Source organism: Fundulus heteroclitus, chromosome 19 (assembly GCF_011125445.2).
Source record: "Fundulus heteroclitus isolate FHET01 chromosome 19, MU-UCD_Fhet_4.1, whole genome shotgun sequence".
NCBI lineage: Eukaryota > Metazoa > Chordata > Actinopteri > Cyprinodontiformes > Fundulidae > Fundulus > Fundulus heteroclitus.
In genome coordinates, this window is record NC_046379.1 from 18,366,468 (window position 1) to 18,389,077 (window position 22,610).

Below are 22,610 nucleotides of genomic sequence, written 5' to 3' on the forward strand. Positions count from 1 at the left end.
AGTTACCTACCAACCAGGGTCCTCACCTGGATTTATTTCGGTGTAATGTTGAACGGCTGGCAGCGCGGCTGCGTTTGCGTGAGCTACGCGCAACCGAGCATTCGCACGCGTTTGTCTGTCGGGAGGCTGGTGCGCGCGTTGGTTTGTCGGTCTGCTACATTTCTGGAAGCTTTCCCAAAGCGAAGCGTTGCGTAGTGCAGCCTGCAAGAGGCTGTTCGTCAAGCTAATAAAAGCTAGCGCTAGCCAATGTGGTTCGGGAGGTCTATAGCTGCGCTGATGTGCGTTCATGAGCTTTAATGACGTCTCTATGTTGCTCTCAAACAACCGTGTCGTACTGACCGTTATGCTCATAAAAAATGAGCATGACGGTCTAATTTCTGCGTAACTTTGACAACTTTCAGCGTAACGGTCCATTACCTTGAAATGCGCTGGCGAGAACCCTGCCTATGTATGAATGTGTTTGTGAGTGCAACGGGCTAAACGTAGCTTTAGTGTGAAATGCTTTGAGTTGTCTGTTGGATTAGAAAAGCGGCAAAGAAATTCAGTCCATTTACTGCGTAGCTCTCTCCATCTTCCCTTGAACTCTGACCAGCTTTCTTGTCCTTACTGATGAAAAGCATTCTCCCAACAGCACGTTTCGCTCTGGGAATGGTTTGCTCCGTGGTTTCCACAGGCCTAAGAGTTGAGTTTTGCCACTCTTTCTTTAAGAGCAGATGCATCAACAATAATTGTCCTGTCAACCATTTTTTTCTCACCTGTGCCGTAAATATTTACAGCTCATTAAGAGTCACCACAGGCCTGTTGGCTGCTTGGTTTTAAGGTCAGGTGGGTTGCCATTTTTTGGTAGGTTTATAGTCGTGCCTTTTCCATTTTACAGCTTCAAGCTAGGGCTGGGCGATAAATCGATTTAATCGATTAATTCGAATTTACAATTCTTTAAGATTTCATTTTTGGAAAATCTGGATTTTATTTTGCCAATACACTCATTGGGTTTCCATGAAGAGAACAGCATGTGATGCTGAATATATGTTTAGGTAAATGTATTGTCAAAATATTGTTAAATGGAAACTTTTTTTTATCATAATACGAGGTACTTCATTTACTTATTTACTTTTTTTTTTTTAACTTAGTTTGAAGTTCACAAGTGCAGTGAAGCCTGTTCTTAGCTCAATGTGTAATACCACTAGCAGCAAATGTTTTGTTATATTTTCATTGTTTATAATGGCATGGCTACCATTTTGCATGTTTCACAGCTTGTTTTTAGTTGCTCTTTGAATCCAGGTCAACTCCCTGACGAAATGCTTGACATAAAAAGCAAGGTTTTAAAATAATTTCTTTAATTTCTTTTTATAAAACAAAAAGGAGGAAAAAATTTGATTAATCGGATTTGGTATGATAAAAACGGAGATTTATTTTTTAATTCATATCGCCCAGCCCTACTTCAAGCTCCTCCACAACTTTCTCCCTGATCTCCCTGCTGTGTTCCTTGGTCGTTTGTTCACTAATGTTCTCAGAGTCATAAATGCTTGTCGCACTTTTTGGATTTTTACTTGTAAATCATTTCGAAAACGGTGTTTTCGAAAGGCATTGTAGCATGTGCTTGTAAGATGCCGACATGGGGGAAAAAAAGTTAAGGAAGCAGGATTTTGCTGTTTACTGTTGAAAATTTTCTAAAAGGCCCCGTCGGTGTCTCTGCTGTCAGTCAGGAGCTGATCCAGTCATTCCCCCTTATCCCCGAATGACTTGTTGTGCCGACGTTATCTTGTCGCTAAGGGAGGGAATGTCCACACAAGCCACGCCAGGTCAATCGCTGGGCCACCAAAGTGCCACATTAGCAAAATTGCCACCCCGCCGCTCATGTGTGGCATCATAAGTTGCGAAACGGGATGCACATGCCCGCTCGCACTTGTCCAGTGCCACGTGTGGCTCTCCAGCCCTGTCACAACGTGTCCAGGCCCTGTCCTTCGCTGCGCACCAGAGCCTGCCTGTGTCACAGCGTGCCAGCCTGATTAAAACGGTTCCGCATGCAAAGCGCCGCGCCTCAGCTCTCCCAGACCGAGATGGGCTTTGATTTTCATAATCCCGCCTCTGAGTGTGCCCTCGGCCCTTAACGCACATGCTGACTGTGCAGAAGAGCCGCGTCAAACCAAACAGAGAAATTGCTTTGTGCCGCAGCGCTAATAAGCATGAATTATTGGACGAGGTTGCGCATTCACACACATACAGCGTCGACGGTATTTTAAATGTCTCGATTAAGAGCGTAGTGTCCAAAGGTGCTAAAGTGACAGATGTTTCTTCATAGATATGGTATGCAGAGGCATAATACTTAGATATTGAATAAATGTGGGTAAGACACAGATTGTCCTTGTTGTTCCTCCCAGTTTTCGCCATTTTAGTTATTACCGAAATCCTTATCTCAGTACTCCAGTCAGTTATCTGATTGTAGTCTCCCATATTCCGGATGAGAGTGTCAGCTAAATTTGTTACACACAAATCTCTTTTTTTTTCTTCGTTTTCTTTTATCTCATTTTGCTGACTAACCAATTGTTTGTGTTTTTCTGCAGTCCCAATATGCTCCACCGGGTGGCCTCATACCTGTGTCTGCTGCCAGAGCTGCCTGAAGGCCAAGACACAACCATAGAGAAGGAGTTTCTCCTGGAGATGATGGTAGGGGCTTTGTTCTGGGAGCTTGTCCATTTTTATCATTTGGACTGCAAGGATAAATGTGTGGTACTTCAAATACTTAATGTGGAAGAAGGAAAAACCGCACATCGCATGATGTGGGTCTTTTTTTTTTTGTTCTTTTTTTTTGTTTCTTTTAGTAAATCTCATTCATTTAAATCGATTTATCAATGCTGGGTGCCTAACCAGGATTTGAAGAGCTGTGTTTTTTTTCTCTGCTATGCCATCATCAGTTTTCTGTACCATATTCGAAAGTAATCTAAAGCTCTTCACTTTGCCACATTTCTAGCATCCCATCTTTTTGCTGTATCTCGCATCAGTTTCCCTCCCCCTCCAGTTATTATTTCTGAGCATTTCTGTAACACGGGGTAAATAGTGGTTATTAGATACATTGCAATTGAAACCTTTTATTTTTTCTCTCTCCTTACCGGGATTCATTTAATTCTGTTGTCACAGTTTATTTTCTCTGAATTCGGCCTTCTCACGGTGTGATAACCTTGACGGAAGGAACACCACAATTTACACAAAAAAAGAAAAACCGTGATTTGCGCAACAATTACTCACATTGCTGCTAAAATAATGTCATGATACATGTACCATATACATTGCTCTTTCCATTTTGACAGACTTGAACATAATTTCAAATGAACACCTCCTGGTTTTAGTAGTAGTTTTTAAACAAGCATGCCTCCTATGCAGCTTTCTGTCTTTGTCTCCCTGATGTTTGCAGAGTGTTGCTGCTCTAAGTATTATTATTTCTTTATTGATGGCTGTAAAAGACATCTGCTCGAGTAGGTGGCTTGGGGAAGTGCTGTTCGTTATTGACAAAAAAAAAAAATGAGATCAAACTTTTTGTTCCAATTTTCCGATGACTCTTTGACGACATTTCAATGATGCAGAAAAGTGTCAGACCCCATTTCTAACTTGAGCTGTATTGAATAGCATATTTACCATTGCATGTTGATACAACTTAAGATTCCGCTCCCAAAATACTAAAGTAATATATGTACTATATGTACTATAAAATATAAATTTAAATGACATGACCATAAGTAGCACACAGCCTCTCACCCAATGATAGCTAGAGATGGGCCCCAACCCCCCGACACCCCGTAAGGACTAGTGGGTACGGGTGATGGACTGATGGACGACCATAACACTCTAAGAATAAGAATACATATTTATCTACATTTCTGTTTCCGTTATGAACACAAGTTACTGAACGAGGGATGTTTGAGGCCTGAGTCCCAAACAAGGTCGTCAGTAGGTTAGTTGGCAAAACCTCATGTTTGCACATAAACATGAGACAGCTAGAGGGTTTAAAATGGTCACCTTCCAGGATCATTTATGATCATGTTAAATGTGGAACCCATGGAAGGTTAAGAGCTCTCACAAAAGTGCTTCGGTTCGGTAACATTGGTAGATAATTTGCCATGAACTAAATGGTCCTTGATGAATGGGCGACCTGTTTTCAGTGGTTAGAATAAATGTCAGTAAATTGACTTGTAGAGGTTATGGAGTCTGCTAACGTTACATTTTAAGTAAACATAGTTCTATTCAGAAGCTAAACTTCACAATGAGCTCATGACAAAATTGACCAAAAACTTTCCCTCCATCTTAAAAAAAAGGTAGTAGGTGAATAGTACCAAATAAACTGCCAGAGTAGTGTTTTATTTAGCATAATTAAATTGGCAGTAATTGCAATCTAATAATACACAGTTAAAACTGTTGTTTGTAACTCTCTGTGTATCATTTACTAACTTCAAAGGGAAACATCTTACAGGCTTTTTTCCAATTCTTTTCTTCCACTTTCTAGAAAGTGAAAGTTAAAATGGAGCTAAGGCAGCAGAGAGAAAATGTCTTATTTTCTTTACACCATTTCCTCTGAACTTCTCGCTACATGTCATCGGTGTCCCTCCCAGGTGTCTCGCCATGAGCGCAGAATCTCTCAGATCGAACAACTCAACCAGATGCCCCTTTATCCCACAGAGAAGATAATCTGGGACGAAAACATTGTCCCAACAGAGTATTACTCAGGCGAAGGTAGGAGAACAAAAAAAATGTGTGAACTTACTGTATGTTTACTGCCTTTACGCCCACATAGTGTTATAGGCTTTATCTGAAGTGCTGTGCATGCATGGCTTAGGCACCTTTTTTATGTTTTAGTCATGCTCATTTAGAGCTGACACAATTAAAGAAAATCCTATTTCTGCTTGATTTGCACAAACTCCCACTCTGTTAAATCACCTGTTTTTACTTGTTTATTGTTTAATGCGTTTGCCTTGTTAGGCTGCTTGGCTCTACCAAAGCTTAATCTCCAGTTCCTGACGCTTCACGACTACCTTCTGAGGAACTTTAACCTCTTTCGCCTGGAGTCCACTTACGAGATCAGACAGGACATCGAGGATGTGGTGTGGAGGATGAAACCATGGTGAGATGTCTTCACTTCGGGATTCAGAATGAATCTGTAGTTTCTATGTTGGGGGAAAAAACGGCCAGATGTCCCCGTCTACAGATGCATATTCCTACTACAATATTTAGAAACCCATTAGAGTATTTCAAGTGATGCAGTGATTTGCTTAGTGTTGATTATCAGATATAAATAAGTAAGCTGTAGAGCTGCGTGCTGCGTTACGTCAGTGCTAACAGTAGCCGGGTTCTGTCGGGTCGGTCTCTTCACACAGGCAGTCAGAGTACGGGGGAGTGGTGTTCGGAGGCTGGGCTCGCATGGCTCAGACGATCACCTCTTTCTCCATCGTAGAAGTCGCCAAGCCCAACATCGGAGACAGCTGGCCGGCTCGTGTGCGGGCTGACGTCACAATTAACCTCAACGTACAAGATCATATCAAACATGAATGGGAAGGTAAAGTCGGACCGTGGCCCAACTTCCAGCTTAAATGCTTTTTCGCTTTTTTTTTTTTTAATGTAAAGTTTCAACCAGGCGGTTTCCCCCAAAAGCCATTTCTAAAACCTGTACACATGTCTTTGCTGACCGTATCTAATCTCCAAAATATCTTCTCTGTCGATCTTTGACTGCTGGTTGTCTGTATCAAGACAATTACTCGCAATTACGGACCCCTTTTTATGTTCCAGTTGTTTATTTCTCTTCATATATCCTCATTCTTTTATAAGAGCTTAATAGATAACCTCACAGTCTTTGATTTTACTGAAGTAGTTCTCATCCAATGCTTAGAATCAGATCGGGAGCTGGACTTACCACCAATGGAAACGCCTTTCGGCTGAGCTAATTCTAGGCAGCGAAAAAATTTTTACACTTTGATTTTTGATCAGTGTGATCATTCCACTTCGAAAAAAAGCATCCCAAGAGCATGATGCTGCCACTTCTGTGCAGTCACCCACCGTAGAAATGTTATAGTTATAGTCAGTCAGTCAAATTTTATTTCTAAAGTGCTTTACAACAACCACCGATTGATCAAAGTTCTTTACAGAATTAAAAACACAAACAAAAATAGTAATAAAAAAATAAATCAGCTGTACATATAGTCCTAGCTTTATTCTACAAATTGTTTAGTTGATATGTAGCTAAAAATTATTTTTTAACACCAATATTCCACTGTGGACTATTTTAGTTATTAATAAAATGTCCTTTCTCTGTAATTAAAAAAGAGGCTTCATTTTTTGTAATACCTGGATGTTATTTTGCACGCTACATTATGCTGCTGCTGATATGTTTATTCTTTAAAAGGCTTTGTTATAACTTTAATGAATCTATGGGTGGAGAAATGTAGATAGAACGAAAATTGTAAGCCGCAAAAAACTTCAGCTTCTAGTTATCGCTATAAAACTCCATGTATACTGGGTTTTTTTACATGTATACTGGGGTTGTTGACTAATGTTAGGAAAATTAAACAATGTCAGAGAGTTTAAAAAAGTAGCTTTTCAGTATTTTTTGCAAGAACGTGGTTTAGTGTAACTTTCATCCATCCAGTTTAGCCTCTGTTTTGCCTCCTTTTAGGCCTGCGAAAGCACGACGTTTGCTTCCTGATCACGGTGCGGCCCATGCTGCTGTACGGCACGCGTTTCGACCGCCGGCAGCCCTTCCTGGACCAGACTGGCCTGATGTACGTGAGAGGCTGCGAGGTGCAGGGCATGCTGGATGAAAAGGGCCGCGTCATCGAAGAAGGTAAGAAGGTGCATCATGTAAAAAAAATAAATAAAAATACAACAACAACAGCAACAACCAGTAAAACATTCATATTCCACTCGGACATATACACGTTTTGTCACGACTCGGAAATCCTCTTGTAATTTTAAGGTAGTATACAAAATAAAACCTGGTCTGTTGTCATTAAGATTTAATCAACTTTAGTCAACAACAACAACCTTCCCTCTGCCTTATTCTTTAGATGTAACTGACAGGAGCTTTTCCTGCAAAAACCAGTAATGTAAGCTCATTATAGCTCTGCAGCAATGCTTTCCCCTGTAGTAATATAGCTCAGCTTTATTTTTACCTTTTAATTTAGTTTTCTCCTCCTACATAAATACAGATTTAGTTTACAGCTGATTAAACATTTATTTTATGCAGCTTAAATTTATATCAGTGCAACAGCTGCCATCGCATCGCCCTCATTTCCTTTCATTTAGACAAATTACAGTTTTTTGTTTGTTGGCCTCTACCTTTTTCCATTTGGTTTAAAACATAAAATGTGCTTATGTCAGTGCTGCACTTTTAAGCCTCACAAATGAACCTGTCACGGTAAATTCAATAGATTGTTATTCTAAAACAATTTCTCCTATGTATAAATGTGCTGTGATAAGAAGTTGGTGCCATTAAAGTAATCATAAAAACGCCCTTTTGGAATATTCTTTTGCGTTGCATATTTCCTGCTTTTCTAGCTAGTTGTGTGACAGGCTTCACTTCACTTTACACCAACTTAAAAAATAAGTGAATGGATAAAACAAAGTGCCTTGTCTTAGGGTAATAGGGTTTCCTCTTTGGAGTATATTCACAATATATTTTCTTAAACATATCTTCAATACTGAATGCTATTATCACAATTTCCCCGTTTGGGACTGATGTAGTGCAAAGTTTCATGGAAACCTAGAAAAGGGGATAGGCAAAAAAAAAATCTTGATTTTTTTCAAAATTAAATCGTCAGCAGTTGTAAATTTGAATTAATGAATAAAATGTATCGCCCAACCCTACTGGATGGTCTACGCAACGTCCGATCTCCGTAATTTGGGATGCAGTGAAATCTGTCTTTAGTAAACATTGTTTTTCATCCCAGCTTTAATCTGAATCTTGGAGATTTGTTTTTGTGCTTTTCAGAAAATAACAAACTGCAAAATACAATTGACAATACTTTTAGAAACACTGTTATTATTTGGGACCAGTTGCTTGAGTTTGGGGTTGTGGAAAATGTGCCATTTAAAGACTAAATAAGAAAAGATTTTACAAGCACAACATTGTTGTAGTTGTATTTAATCCCCCATTATAAAACATAAATAAATTGATTTAACATGTAAGATATTTTGGAATTAGCCTAAATAATTGAGTAAAGTATGTTCCAACTCAGCTAATACCTAATGATAAAGTTCATATCTCCGTCACTGACTGGCCGATGAATCACAGCCTCTGTTTATTGAGCCGACGCTACAAGGTTGTCTTCTGTGGCTTCACCTAAGCTCCCCTGCAAGCACCTTCCTAGTCTTCCCCTTAGAGCATGTGTCCCTTCGCCGAAGCACCCTTTTCCTTATCCTGTCTCATCTGCTTTGATCAAATATGGAGAAGGAAGGGTTTTCTAAGTAGACACAATGCCAGGAGACATGTCCTGCCAGAGTGGGCTTGGTTAAACTTTCAGATCCCCAACAGGGATAAGTGGTTGTGCGGTTAGCCGGGTGGTGTGTCCATGTCACATAAATCACCGAGCGTTTGCTGAAGGCTTCGGTTGGGTATGAGTAAACAAAATAAGATCCACTTATTTTTTTAGTCACAATTGACTCTTGTCTGGTTTTAGAAGCTGTGCTGTTTTAAATACAGTAGAAGTATTTCCAGAGGAACGAAAACTTCTCGTTTTATTTCTTGCCGTTTTATTAGCTGAAAGTAACAGTCTTGCCTTTTAACTTTTCCCATGTTTTCTACAATAAAACCACAGATTTAAACATTTTTTATTGGAGTTTTATGTGGCGGACCAACGTAATGTTCCCTAGTTGGTTTTCTTTATTTTCTTTATAGATATATTTTGTGTATTTGTTATTTTGTACGATACATACATACTTGTATGTTTTGTTGTGGCCGTGTACAGCACTTTGAACAGAGGCATCTGTATTAAATGTGCTATAGAAATAAATTTGACATTGAGATATTGAAAAAAATATCTGCGGCTCTTCATTTGTAAAAACATTTTTGAAAACATAATTTTTCTTTCAGTTTATAATTCTGTGCTACTTCACTGCAAAAACGGATCTAAAATAAGCAAAATGTTCTTAAACATAGTGTTTTTTGTCCTTGATCTGAGCAGGTAAATATGATCATTTGCCAATGGAATGAGTATTTTAACCCCTAAATTAAGATAATTAGACATCCTGCACTTGAAATAAGATGATAGAGATGAATTGTTCCTATTTTAAGTGCACAAATTTTATTCTATTGGCAGATCATCTTATTTACCTGCTCAAATCAAGGACAGATACACTAATTTTAAGAAAATTTAACTTATTTTCAGTTTCTGCAGTGTTTGTGTTGGTCTGTCTCGTAAAATTCAAGCTAAATAACAGAATCAAGCTTGTGGTTGTATTGTAAAAAAATAAATAAAAGATTTCTATCTGTTGGTAATCTAAAATCTAAAAGGAATAAGCCCCAACGCTGCTGTTCACCCAGTCTAGCATTAATGGCCAATACTTGCCGATGAGAAGGATGGTTATGTCTTCTCCTTCCTCCCTCTTCAATCAGGACCCGAGCCCAAACCTAAGCTGCGTGGGGACAGCAGAACTTTCCGCGTGTGGCTCGACCCGAACCAGTATCAGCAGGACATGACCAGCAGTATTCAGAATGGCACCGAAGACCCATACGAGACGTTCAACGTCATCATGAGACGCAAACCCAAGGAGAACAATTTCAAGGTAAGGACTAAAAGCTGAAGATAATTTAGCATTTTATTTGGCGACCTTGAGCTTTGCTCCTAAAAGCACCATCCTGTGACGATGCGCACATGATATTTCTTTATTCTCCTTATCCTGTTACTCAATAATCATTTTCTTTCCCATAAGTACAGAAAGAAAAAAAAAAACGAGTTCTCAAGCAATTTGGAAAAGTGTGCAATTTGATTTAAATATTTCGCTGGTTTCCATAAGGATGGAAAAGAGACTATGGGAAAAAATATTTTCTTCCATAGTCTCTTTTCCAACATATTTTTAGAGTTCTATTTTTTCCTCTCACATTACCTAACAGGTTTATTTATCCATAAGTTTATCTATACATCCTCTCTGAACCTAAGAACTCCCCGTCATCAATGTATAGATGTCTTGTCTATGTAAATATCTGTATTTATACTTTAAAAATGGTCTAAAAAGAACTGAGAAATTGGGAATTTTGGGTCTCAAAAAAATCAGAAATTCTGATACAATAAGTGAATAGGAACCCTAATGGGTATAAATGTAGTGTCTTTCCCTCTCTGGTGCTTGATGGGAACAGTTCTAGAACATCTGTAGTTTGTCTAAGTATAATGCGTTGTCATAATATTACCTCTGGTCCATTAGATCTTATTCTACTAAACCACCTCTGGAGAGATGGCTGCTCCTTATTCTGATTTATCTTAGATATCCGTTCACTGTGTTTTCAGGCGGTGCTGGAGACGATCAGGCACCTGATGAACACTGAATGTGTTGTCCCAGACTGGCTCCACGACATCATCCTTGGCTACGGTGACCCAGGCAGCGCCCACTACTCCAAGATGCCCAATCAGATCTCGACGTTGGACTTCAACGACACCTTCCTGTCCCTGGACCACTTGCGGTCGTGCTTTCCTGGTCACACCATAAAGGTTGCTGAGGAGAACGCTGAACTTCAAGTCCCTCCTTTCAGGTGAAAATCCAAAATTTTAAATCTACACAAGACACATTTTAAATAATTTTTTTTTTATTTAATTAATGCTTGTATACATAATCACTACCTTTATTTACTTTCTAAACAAGTCTAATGTCCTTTCTGTTATTCTGTCATTTATTTGAATTACTTAGAGTTTATGATATTAACCCTCTTTTCCTTTTTTTTTTTTCAGAATCAAGTTTCCAATCTCAAACACAAAAGACAAAGGGCAGAAGAGAAAGGCCGATGACGAAGAGAAAAACAGCGAGGAAGATAAAACCTTGATTGTGGAACCATATGTGGCCCCCAACCGTGGGCCGTACCCCTACAACCAGCCCAAAAGGTGAGAGCACCACTCTCAGACTCATCTGTTATTAACATGATGGGCCACATCAGTCTGCTATGCTGAAAATGTTTGAATAAACCATATAGAGGTGTGTAATTGTTATTGTGTTGCAGTTTTGATGGAATTGATGTCCTTAAAGATAATTGTTATGCATCAAATAGAGACTATATTAGCCATGCATAACGCAACACAGATTAATTACGGGGATTTTATTGCTGGGTTTTCTGCTTGGTTTGTTTATGGGAGATTGTAACACTTGATTTGTCCACTGCTCATAAAAGTAAAAGGACATTTTTAATCAGAGGACAGCCTCAAGCCAGTTCAACATCCGGGGTTCTGAATTGCTGAGTTAATAAAGCATACAGGGGTTTTGATCAGTTCCAGTAACTTTGGTGGTTTTTCACAGCTGAGATAGGGTTCTCCCTGAGCATATGTGACAGACGTGAAAGGATCTGGGGAATTCCTGGAGAACGTTATGTTGCTTGTATCGTCATTCGGCATGACTGGTTTGATGGTGGGTCAGTCATGGTCTGAGGAAGTATATTCACGGAGGAACCTATAGACCTCTGATCGCCATTAGACTTTAGGATGAAATGCAGTTATCCAAAATCAAACCCTATGATTGTGGAGTGGATCCAGGGATCCTCTTGGTGCACAACAATGCCCGGTGATGAGAACGTGCAGGCAGTTCCTGGAAGATGAAGGAATTGATATTATCGACTAGCTCCCATGGTGGCCTGACCTAAATCCTATAGAACACCTCTGGGACATTGTCTTTACTCTGAGTGTACGGCTGCACCTCAGACTTTCCAGGAACTCAGTGATGTCCTGACCCAGATATGGGAGAACATCACCCAGGACACCAGCTGTAGTCTCACTGGAAGCATGCCCTGTTGTCAGCCATGTTTTCAGGCATTATGGGGTCAAACAAACTGCCGAGTACCATTCTGAGTCTCTGCACAGAAAATATAGTCACATAAACCAGCTTACCTCGTCATTTCGTTACACTGGTTTTTGACTTGTCATCGCCTACGCCGTGTTAGGTTGAGAAGTTTCATTTTTACTAAGCAATGTGGCAACCATTTGTTCCCTATACTTAGGCCAGGCTATAGTTTGGACATATACATATTTCTCATACTTGCCTACGGCTGTCTTTCAAAAACTGTGCCTGTGAGACATTTGAGATAAAGCTTTGATTTAGAGATGCCTTTTTATAATTACTTTATGAATAGAAAATCATATTGAGATAAATAATGTATATCGGCATTCAGTCTAAAAATATCGAGATATGAATTTTTTCTCCATATTTACCAGCCCTAGCTGAGATATATCTCTTTACCATATGTAACACTAAAAGCTTTTCTTTGGTAAAACAAATAATACAAATGCTTTAGTCCTGTCAAAGAAGTTCAATAAATGAAACGAGTCAGCCGGCTGATTAACTTTGGCTTTGCACACTGCAGGAACACGATTCAGTTCACACCTACTCAGATTGAAGCCATTCGAGCTGGGATGCAGCCTGGACTAACAATGGTAAGGTTTTTTCCCCCCTAAAGTTTAGTTTTATTATATATGGAATGAATTGTAATATAAATGTAAAAATAATAAAAAGCAGTAGCCTGCAGCCTCTGAGTTCTGACGCTGTAACTAACGGTTTATAAAACTATTCGAGTATTCACCACTGTCCAACCTGCTATTTAGATACGAAGATGCTGTAACACATTCCATTGTGGTGAATGAAAGCCAGCAGCGGGATGTGGGTTCTTTAAGTGTGCCGCTAGTGGAGTTTAATATGACAAAGAAGCTATCAGCAGGGTCAACGCCACATGCATGCTCTCATCTTGTCCCCTCTTCACCTCTTCTAACCTTCCCTCTTGGTTTACACCACATTCATTAGCGGCCGGCAACAAGCACGCTCTAGCGCCTGGTTTAGCTAGCTCTCGTGTAGGGAAACCAAGGAGATGATTATGCGGTGATTTATGTATGCATATGTAATTAGGCTTACTATTTTTAGCAGAAATTACTCACCTGAGAGACTCATACTAAAAGCAACCTGTTTCATGAATATTTATTTAGTGAATTAGATATAACCACATCTCCCGCTTCTCGTTAGTTGAGTAAATATGGCCCGAGGTTGTTATCATGATAACTTGTGCACAGTAATGAAGTGGCCGTAATATTTACATGGTAGGTTTAAAAGAAAGCCTGGAAGTGTAATTTATTCTCCCCGCTGGCTCTCTGTCCTTACCTACCTTACTGCAGTTTGCAGCGAACAGTGCAATGCGCCGCTTTCATGAGAGCATCGCTTTATTGTGGTGGTGAAGTACTAAAACTCAGGCTGTCAGATGAATATAATTCAGGGGGTTTTGTACAATCTGGAAAACATTGGGGCGATATTAGTTTCAATTTCAGTGTTTTCTAGGACTAAATAGGTATGAAACATTGTTGGTATTTCAACAATTTATTCTCCTTCCCATTATCTAAACGTCACATCCATCCATCCATCTAAATGTTGGTTTGTCCATCCAGCCGTTTGACCAACCCTCTATCAATTTATTCATCCATCTTTTTTTTTGCCAGTGTATCGATCTCTCCACCCATCCATTTGTCCAGAGATTCAGGCCTGACCTCTGTAGAAAAATATCTTTAAAATGTCATTGTGCATTTTCTATTTATATCCTAGAATTTGTGTTCAAAGGACTGAGAGCGCTGGAAATTTGAGCACCAGTATGAAACATGGATATGAAAAAAACATAGAGTCTCTGCTCAGTCCTGATAGTACCTCTTGATATCTTTGTGTCTGGCTGTTTTGTCTCCAGGTTGTAGGGCCGCCGGGTACCGGAAAGACAGACGTGGCTGTTCAGATCATCTCAAACCTCTATCACAATTTCCCTGAGCAAAGGACTCTCATAGTCACCCACTCAAATCAGGTCAGTACACACAAACGCGAAGAAACAGGGAAAAAGGTGTTGCAAGCACTGCTGAAATAAGCGTCTAGAGAGTTCCCAGTTCATTTATACCACAACGGCAAAAACTTAAGCTCCTTTGTGCCACAGCCCTCCCCTTAAGTATTAAATCATAAAGTAATCTGCTCTTGTTTTACACTGGTGGAAGTTTGCCAGAAGGAACCTTATCCATCAGAAGCATAGCTCAATAATAATCCCCCTCCTGTAGTTATTCCCAGTAGAATATTTCTTTATGCTATTAGTAATACATTTTTAACTGGCTTAAAACAAACGTCAACTAAATAGAAATTGAACTTTCTTGCTTATTTTCTCTCCTATACCAGGCTTTGAACCAGCTCTTTGAAAAGATTATGGCTCTAGACATCGACGAGCGCCACCTCCTGCGTCTTGGCCACGGAGAGGAGGAGCTTGAAACAGAGAAAGACTTCAGCAGGTGAGGGCAATGGGAAACCAGTGGAAAAACAACACACGCACAGACTGATGGGTCACATGGGGACTCGGGCAACATAAACTCACAATCATGTGTGAAAGGGCATCCAGCTGATAAGCCGACTTACCGTTTGTCCTGAAAACAGCTGCCCATGTACTTAATGAGTTCAGCACAGCGACGGGGCTACTCAATAACCTCATGTGGACCTTGCTTGACTTTATCAGGCTTTGCTTCATTCTCAGCCCCGTTTCACTAATCAAAAGATTTTGTTCCTTCAATCTCTGTTTGATCAACTCTTTACATACGTAAACATCAAATGGTGCAAGCTGCTTCGTTAATTGGCATTTAAGAAAGCGGCTCAAGTTTTATCGCGGTATAGAACTGGAGCAAGACTCCACTTAAAGTTATAAACCTGTTATTTCTGGGCTGGTTTGATGATTAGAGCACAGTATTAACTCCCAGCTAATATGAACTTAAATTAATCTCAAGTTGCTTTGATTGCATAGATCTTTAAAAAATCACTCCATGTAGTTATTCAATTAATAAATACTATCAAATAACAATGGTATATTAGTCATTGTTAGACACATGCTGCCATTTGTTTTGATTGTTTGTTAATGTTTGGATGTAGCTCACAGGGAGTTTCATCTATATTTATTTGGTAGGGGATTTAAAAAAGTGTGATAGCATACCGTAATTAAATAAATAAATTCACAAATGACTGCATGAATAAATGCACCTAATCTTCTTTTAAAACCATCAGAATGGTTATTAGGCTTTGGTGAAGGTTCTGATTCCAACATACACAGCACAGCTCTTCTGACAGAGAAGCTGAACTGGTAATTACTTCTATGTTTAAAAAAAAATCCAATCATCATTTGATCGAGGTAAAATACTTGGAACAGTATATTCGTTAATAGGAAACAATCAAACCAGTTTATTTCTACTCTACAGTGGGTTGCCGTTGTAAGGGGGAGTAAGTAATTGTTCCAAACAATTATTACTGGTGTACCCCAGGGCCAAAATCTTGACCCCCTTGATTTTATGTCATGTATATCATTACTAATCATGTCCGAGAGCAAGTTTCTAGAGGTATGTACCGAATTTTTCAGACAATTAGTCACACTTTTTTTTTTCATAGTTTGGCTGATCCGGCGACTTATAGTTAGGTGCGACGTATATAAAATATATATATTTTTTTAATGGTAAAGTATACTGACCAACATGAACCAAGAAGCAAACATTACCATCTATAACCTACCATCTAGGCTATATGCTCCTCCTGTACTAATTGAAAATGAATTGAAACATGAACTTATAGACAACAAAAACCAAGCACGTTTGTATGTTGTTTCGCTGTTTCATAATGCATTCAGCATTGCGTGGTGCAGCTCAAAGGGGAAGCCCAGACGGCGACAGAACTCCATCTTTGGGCTGTCCATGAAGCTAATAACAGCTAGCTTTAGCTTATGCTGTCCGGGTGCCTTACAACTTCGCTGATGCACATTCAAGAGCTTTACTGATCCTTCTATGTTGCTCTCAAACATCCGTGTCATACTGTTAGTTCAGCATGTAGCACTGTTACGGTCATAGTCTAATTTAAGCGTAATTTTGACAACTTTCAGCATAATGCCCCATTACGTTGAAATGTGCTGGCAAGAACCTTGCTGGTTGGAGTTATTATGCTAATCTACTCCACTGAACTTCCCAGGAATGTTCCATGTTTTTCAGCTGATTGTGGATGCAGTTGTGTAATTGAATAAGTTGACCTACCAGATTAAATGTCAATTTTTAGTCTTGGATTTTGTGAAATAAATTTTCAAATAAATGCGATTTATAGTCCGTGAGACTTTAAATGTTTTTTTTCTCTTTATGACACATTTTTTTTGACTGATGCGACTCATCTTCCAGAGCGAATTATAGTCCGAAAAATGGTAGATGATGCAGATCTGTATGTTGCAAGCAGGGATATTTATTCTGTTTCTACAGAAGTTTCTTAATATTTGGATTGGATTGTAGCACAATTTGAAAAGCCAAGTCTGACGTTGATTGTTTGGAAAACGATGTGTAGATATGCTGTTTCTCTAGGCTTCATTCTTTGATTGACTGCAATGATTTACATGCTGGAATAAATGGTGCAACATATCAAACACATTTCAGAATCAAAATATCTTGCCATAAAGTAGAATTATTTTTCTATTTAACTAAGGTCAATATGTAAAAAGTAGAGTTCCAAAAGCAGACTTGCATAGATTCAGACCAACCAGACAATTTTCCTTCAATTCAGTAAGGATTTTTTTTCCATTCCTATCTAAATTATCATTCAACCTTTTGGACAGAAGCAGCAGCTGAGCCACTGAGGATTATCTATTAGGGGGATTAAGAACTTGGACAGGAAGCCCATCAGATCACTTTACTGTTATGCTCTTAGGAAACCAAAGAGGATGATCTTCCGAAGTTTTAATAAATGATCAAACCTCAAACGTATTTTTAAATGCTTACATGGCCCTTCCAGTGTTCAATGTTGTTTCTCGTTTCGTTTAAAGCTACTGGTTCGGTAACTTGAGGCTCATTTCATGGGTGTTTTCTGGTGTCTTTACTTGAATGTATACGAGACAGCCTTCTCTATACAAGTGGTCAACATAAAAAATCCTTGCCCTGCAGCTCTAAAGCTTCACAATACATTTCAATATCATCCATCCATCCATTTTCTAAACCGCTTTATCCCTCATGGGGTCGCGGGGGTTGCTGGTGCCTATCTCCAGCGTTCACTGGGCGAGAGGCAGGGTACACCCTGGACAGGTCGCCAGTCTGTCACAGGGCAACACAGAGACAAACAGGACAAAGAACCTTTCACACACACACTCACACCTAAGGACAATTTGGAGAAGCCAATTAACCTAACAGTCATGTTTTTGGACTGTGGGAGGAACCCACGCATGCACAGGGAGAACATGCAAACTCCATGCAGAAAGACCCAGGGGTGTACTCGAACCCAGGACCTTCTTGCTGCAAGGCAACAGCGCTACTCACTGCGCCACTGTGCAGCCCCATCCATCCATTTTCTAAACCGCTTTATCCCTCATGGGGTCGCGGGGGTTGCTGGTGCCTATCTTACATTTCAATATCAGTGTTTGCAATATTGAAATCACTAAAGGCTGCTTGGATGCAGCGGATGGTAAGATATCACATTTCAAGTGCCGTGCATTAAAGCGTCGTATGCCGGTCATGCAAAGTAATGTATTCGCCTTGATTGCTTTTGCATGTCCTTAATGCCCACACAAGGATGTATGTTTTATGTAGCCATGATGTTTCAATATAAAATTTAACCCATTATAGAAATCCTTTGTTTTATTTCATCAAAAGCAAACCTAGTGAGGTACGTCAGGCTCTACATGCTGAAATATACATTACTAGTTTATTTGTCTTCAATAAAAATAAAGTAAAACCCTAAATCGAACTTCTTGCATTGCAAATATCTAACAACAACGCTTAAAGTCCTGTTGCAGAACTTACAACTGCTTTCAGCTCTTAAACACTAATTTTGTGTGTGAATTGCCTTGAAGGCCAGTGACTCATGTCCTCGGCAGGTCGACTATGATGTAGCGTCGCATTTTGAGCTCTCATGACTGACTTGGCTCAAGATACTCCAAGCATTTACAGCTCGCCATGCTCGCTGCTATATTTAACACCACCAGCGAACAAATCAGTCCGACCATTTTTGAGCAATTTTCTGTATATAAATAGCACCATATCACAGATATTAATGTAGTTCCTATAGTGATACTATTTAAAGCTTCCTTACAGGCGTCAGTGTAAATTACCAAAGTAATTATACTTTCAGACTTCCTCTGAACTACAGTGGGGGGAGATTTCTCTCTTTCCCATGTTATTTGACTGCTATGTGTGCCTGTTGTGTTCAGTGCTGTATGTAAACCGGGATCTTGACTTGAAAGCAGTCAAACTTCCATTTTTAAATAATGCAAAAACAGAAATGTGAAAGAGCTATAGTGAGCCACGTCCAACATGTTCCCCCCGCCTTGCTGCCTCCTAACGACATGCAGACTCCACACTTCTTCTACCCCACTGACACCAGCTAGAGCAGAGAGCCAGAGGGTTTTAATTAACACTTTCTACAAGGTAGGATAAAAAATGGATGGCAAAGCTACATTTATTGTCAGACAAAGGGGAAAGTACAACCTTGTGCAATACATGGCAGACATTTTTCTGTTTTATTGAGAATTTAAAAGTAGAAGCAATGTGGTTAGCTTTATTTTTAAGAGCTGAAAAATAAGGGGAGAAACAAATACATTGTCCTTGTTCAGGTTTAACACAAGTCTGGACTAAATACAAGGCGGTTGCGTTTGTCACCAGCCGGTTCACTTTCCATTTTTAATTTTATTCTGGCCCAAACAGGCAGGGCTGTATGATCCTCATTTGTGTTGATCCTCAACGTGTCATTTGCTGACTGAGGATCTTTGAAGATGGTCTAAAAATAGCGCTCACCTCTAATATCACCCTCATGACCCCGCCTACTTCCCTGCGTGTGTCTGACATGGCTCATTGCTTTTCAGAAATGTCTGGCTGCAACAACAAAAAAAAGAGACACAGAAGAATTGAAATTAATCCAATCTCCCTTTTCTCTGTAATATTTGAATCGTTTTAACATATTAACGTATAATCATATAGAAAAATCAGTAATAACAGGATGAAATATTTGTTTTAGGAAATAATTTACATGTAAAAGAGTGACTTTTTATGATTTCAAACTAACATGACTGTTGCATCGATGTTAAAATGAAACAATATAATATGATTGTGCAAATCCACTTACACATCTATAATTGAGTTGTATTTTTGTACAGGTACGGCAGAGTGAACTATGTCCTTGCTAGAAGACTGGAGCTTCTCAGAGAGGTGGGAAGATTACAGGAGAGCTTGGATGTGCCAGGAGACGTGTCTTATACCTGTGAGACTGCGGGGCACTTCTACCTCTATCAGGTAAGCATAACCGTAGGAATGTCTGCTCAAACATTCATTTTTTTCCCCTCATTTTGCACTTAGAGTATTTAATAGTGTGAGCAAGTGAAATGGTTTTGGTTTCCAAATAATATCTTGGTCCAACTTGTTTTTCTCTTTTATTCTTCTTCTGTTCTTCTACAACCAGTTAAATTAATTTGAAATCGGTTGGATTATGTTATTGATTTCTCCGAGCAAGAGAGACTCCAGAGATATTTTGCATTTCTGTGATCTCCATCCTTTTACTCAGACATCTTATACTAATCAACTCCTTACATATCAGAAGTTTTATTTCCCCTAACTCCCTGAGTTTTGTGCTGAAAGTGCAAATATTTTAGAGCTATTACTGTTTACTCCTGATTCTATACTATACATGCTCTTATATAGTATACCTCTCAAAGGTGATGCTGTTTGGCTGTGTATTTCTCCCTTGCAAATATGCCGGGACGAGGCGAAAAGGGAAAGGTGTGTGGGGTGGTGGGCTGCAGCTGGGATGGAGGTAGAGAGAGGCGTGGCTTGTCACATGTCTTTGTCTTGTTTTGGTCTTACAGACAGTGCTTGAAGCCAACCTAGTGGTGAAATTTTGTTTAATGCTCCTTTGAGCAACATGTCACCCAATAGATTAGAGAGCTTGAACGCATGGTACTTAAATAATCCAAGGGTGCACAATACCCTTGGTGCTTGAGAGAGACTGGATTTACTCTGATTTCTTTTTTTTCCCCACAAAACAGAAGCGACATTTCAGTAGCGAAACCTTAATAAATCAGGCAAGCACTTGTTCATGATTCGTTACAATATCGTGTGTATTCACATGTTTCCATTGTGATCACATCTTTTGATACAAACAGGTTTGCAACTTGCACTTAAGTCTTCAAGGTGTCTCGCCTAAGTTACACTCAGTTTTTTTATGTTTTTTTTTTTTTTTTATTGGATTATTTATAGAACAACCTGCTGTTTGGTTGAAGCTGCTTTATTAGTTTCACAACACCGTTTGTTAAGGGGGGGACTATCTGTTCTCATTTGTTCAGTTTTGTGTGTTTTATGCAGTACCTCAGTGACCGTAAAAAGCAAACTTGTATGCACCAGTTAGAACCAAATGGAGATCAAATCTAGAGCTCTTTCTGTAAGTTCATGATTTCTCTCCTCTCCACAGGTGATATCGCGCTGGGAGCAGTACATGAGCAAAGTCAAACCTCAACAGGGCAAGCAGGTGGAGGTGGAGGCTGTTGCTGCACACTTCCCCTTCCACAAATACTTCTCCAACGCGCCGCAGCCTGTCTTCAAGGGTCGATCCTACGAGGAGGACATGGACATCGCGGAGGGCTGCTATCGCCACATCAAGAAAATATTTACGCAGCTGGAGGTGAGGCGTTTTAAATCGTCCACTGGTTTCTCCACTGCTGAGATACGCTCAATGATATATAGAGGTTATCTGAGGGGGGTGAAGGGAGGCCATTTTATTTCTAGAGCATCAATCACAACTTGTATCTACAGTGCCTTGCAAAGGTATTCAGATACCCTTTGAACTTTTTACCTCTGTGTTAGGGCTGGGCGATAAATCGATTTAATCGATTAATTCGAATTTACAATTCTTTAAGATTTCATTTTTGGAAAATCTGGATTTTATTTTGCCAATACACTCATTGGGTTTCCATGAAGAGAACAGCATGTGATGCTGAATATATGTTTAGGCAAATGTATTGTCAAAATATTGTGAAATGAAAACTTTTTTTACTATAATGCGAGGTACTTCATTTACTTATTTACTTTATTTTTTAACTTAGTTTGAAGTTCACAAGTGCAGTGAAGCCTGTTCTTAGCTCAATGTGTAATACCACTAGCAGCAAATGTTTTGTTATATTTTCATTGTTTATAATGGCACGGCTGCCATCTTGTTTTACAAGCATGTTTCACAGCTTGTTTTAAGTCGCACTTTGAATTCAGGTCAACTCCCTGACGAAATGCTTGACATAGGAAGCAAGGTTTTAAAATAATTTCTTTAATTTCTTTTTTCAAACAAAAAGGAGGAAAAAATCAATTAATCGGATTTGATATGATAAAATCGGAGATATATTTTTTAATCCATATCGCCCACCCCTACTCTGTGTATATCATTTGGTTTTTGAGAGGTCAGCACAAAGTATTACATATTCGTTAAGTGGAAGAAATCTGTGGTTTTCAAAAAAAATTTAACAAGTAAACATAGGAAACGTGCAGCATGCATTTGTATTCATCCACCTGTAATCTGGAACCGCTAGAAAACTCCAGTGCAAGCCTTCAGAAATCACCTAATTACCGGTAGTCGCTGGAGTCCAGCTGTGTATAAATTTATCTCAGTATTAAATAAACAATAGCACAAGTTTCGAGCGTCTCAGGAAGAACTGTTATATTTCAAGACCATGAGCATTCATTTTTGTTGAATTCCCACGAAATTTAATTTAGCTGAGAAGATCATTGACAGGTTGCCAATTTACAACGTTTGCTTTCATAAAAAATTGGCAAGAAGGAAGTCATTATTGACAGAGAGCATCAAGACGTCCCATTCAAAGTTTGCCTCTAAGTCATTAAGGTGGCACAGAAAACGTGCGGTAGACGATGCGCTGATCAAACTAGACCAAAATCAATCCACATTCGTTGGATAATTAGCACTGCTGAACTCACCGTTTTGTATGCGCTCTTTTCATTTTAGATACACAAAGCTGGTAGAGAATTGTACAGACTTGTAGCTCAGTGGCTGCGAAACGTGGTGCTTCAAAGTATTCACTCAAAGCAGCTAAATAGAAATGCAGCCCACACTTTTCCCAAGTACTTTCTGCTGGTCTATCAGGTCAAATTGAAATCTGTCTGTGTTTGTTATACAATACGGGTAAACGTTCTGGCCGTAGGTTTACTTTTGCTTGGCCCCGCATACCGTATATCGGGACAAACGGCTTACTCTCTTATTCTTTTTGCTCGACACGGAAAAGCTTTGCCAGCTGTATTCGGTTGTTTTCCCGAACTGTCTGCCAGCTGCAGGTCCAGATGTTGCACGTTTTGTCATGCACAACTTGCTGCTTTTCTGACCGGCACTATATATATATATATATATATATATATATATATATATATATATATATATAT

The 22,610-nt window shown here is 39.3% G+C and overlaps 1 protein-coding gene across 3 annotated transcripts in view; it reads left to right on the forward strand.

Annotated features, from left to right (window-relative positions):
- aqr (aquarius intron-binding spliceosomal factor) overlaps window positions 1-22,610 on the forward strand; it is a 96,345-nt gene that overhangs the window by 16,081 nt on the left and 57,654 nt on the right. Inside the window, exons 15-27 of one of the 3 annotated variants that reach the window (XM_036150561.1) lie at window positions 2,565-2,667; window positions 4,605-4,725; window positions 4,972-5,113; window positions 5,367-5,545; window positions 6,659-6,826; window positions 9,596-9,765; window positions 10,485-10,726; window positions 10,923-11,072; window positions 12,539-12,608; window positions 13,895-14,005; window positions 14,365-14,474; window positions 19,337-19,472; window positions 20,644-20,853. In XM_036150561.1, coding sequence (XP_036006454.1) covers window positions 2,565-2,667; window positions 4,605-4,725; window positions 4,972-5,113; window positions 5,367-5,545; window positions 6,659-6,826; window positions 9,596-9,765; window positions 10,485-10,726; window positions 10,923-11,072; window positions 12,539-12,608; window positions 13,895-14,005; window positions 14,365-14,474; window positions 19,337-19,472; window positions 20,644-20,853 — 1,912 coding nt within the window. The remainder of the gene's footprint in view (window positions 1-2,564; window positions 2,668-4,604; window positions 4,726-4,971; window positions 5,114-5,366; window positions 5,546-6,658; window positions 6,827-9,595; window positions 9,766-10,484; window positions 10,727-10,922; window positions 11,073-12,538; window positions 12,609-13,894; window positions 14,006-14,364; window positions 14,475-19,336; window positions 19,473-20,643; window positions 20,854-22,610) is intronic. The other 2 variants (XM_012861569.3, XM_036150560.1) reach the window with 2 other exon arrangements.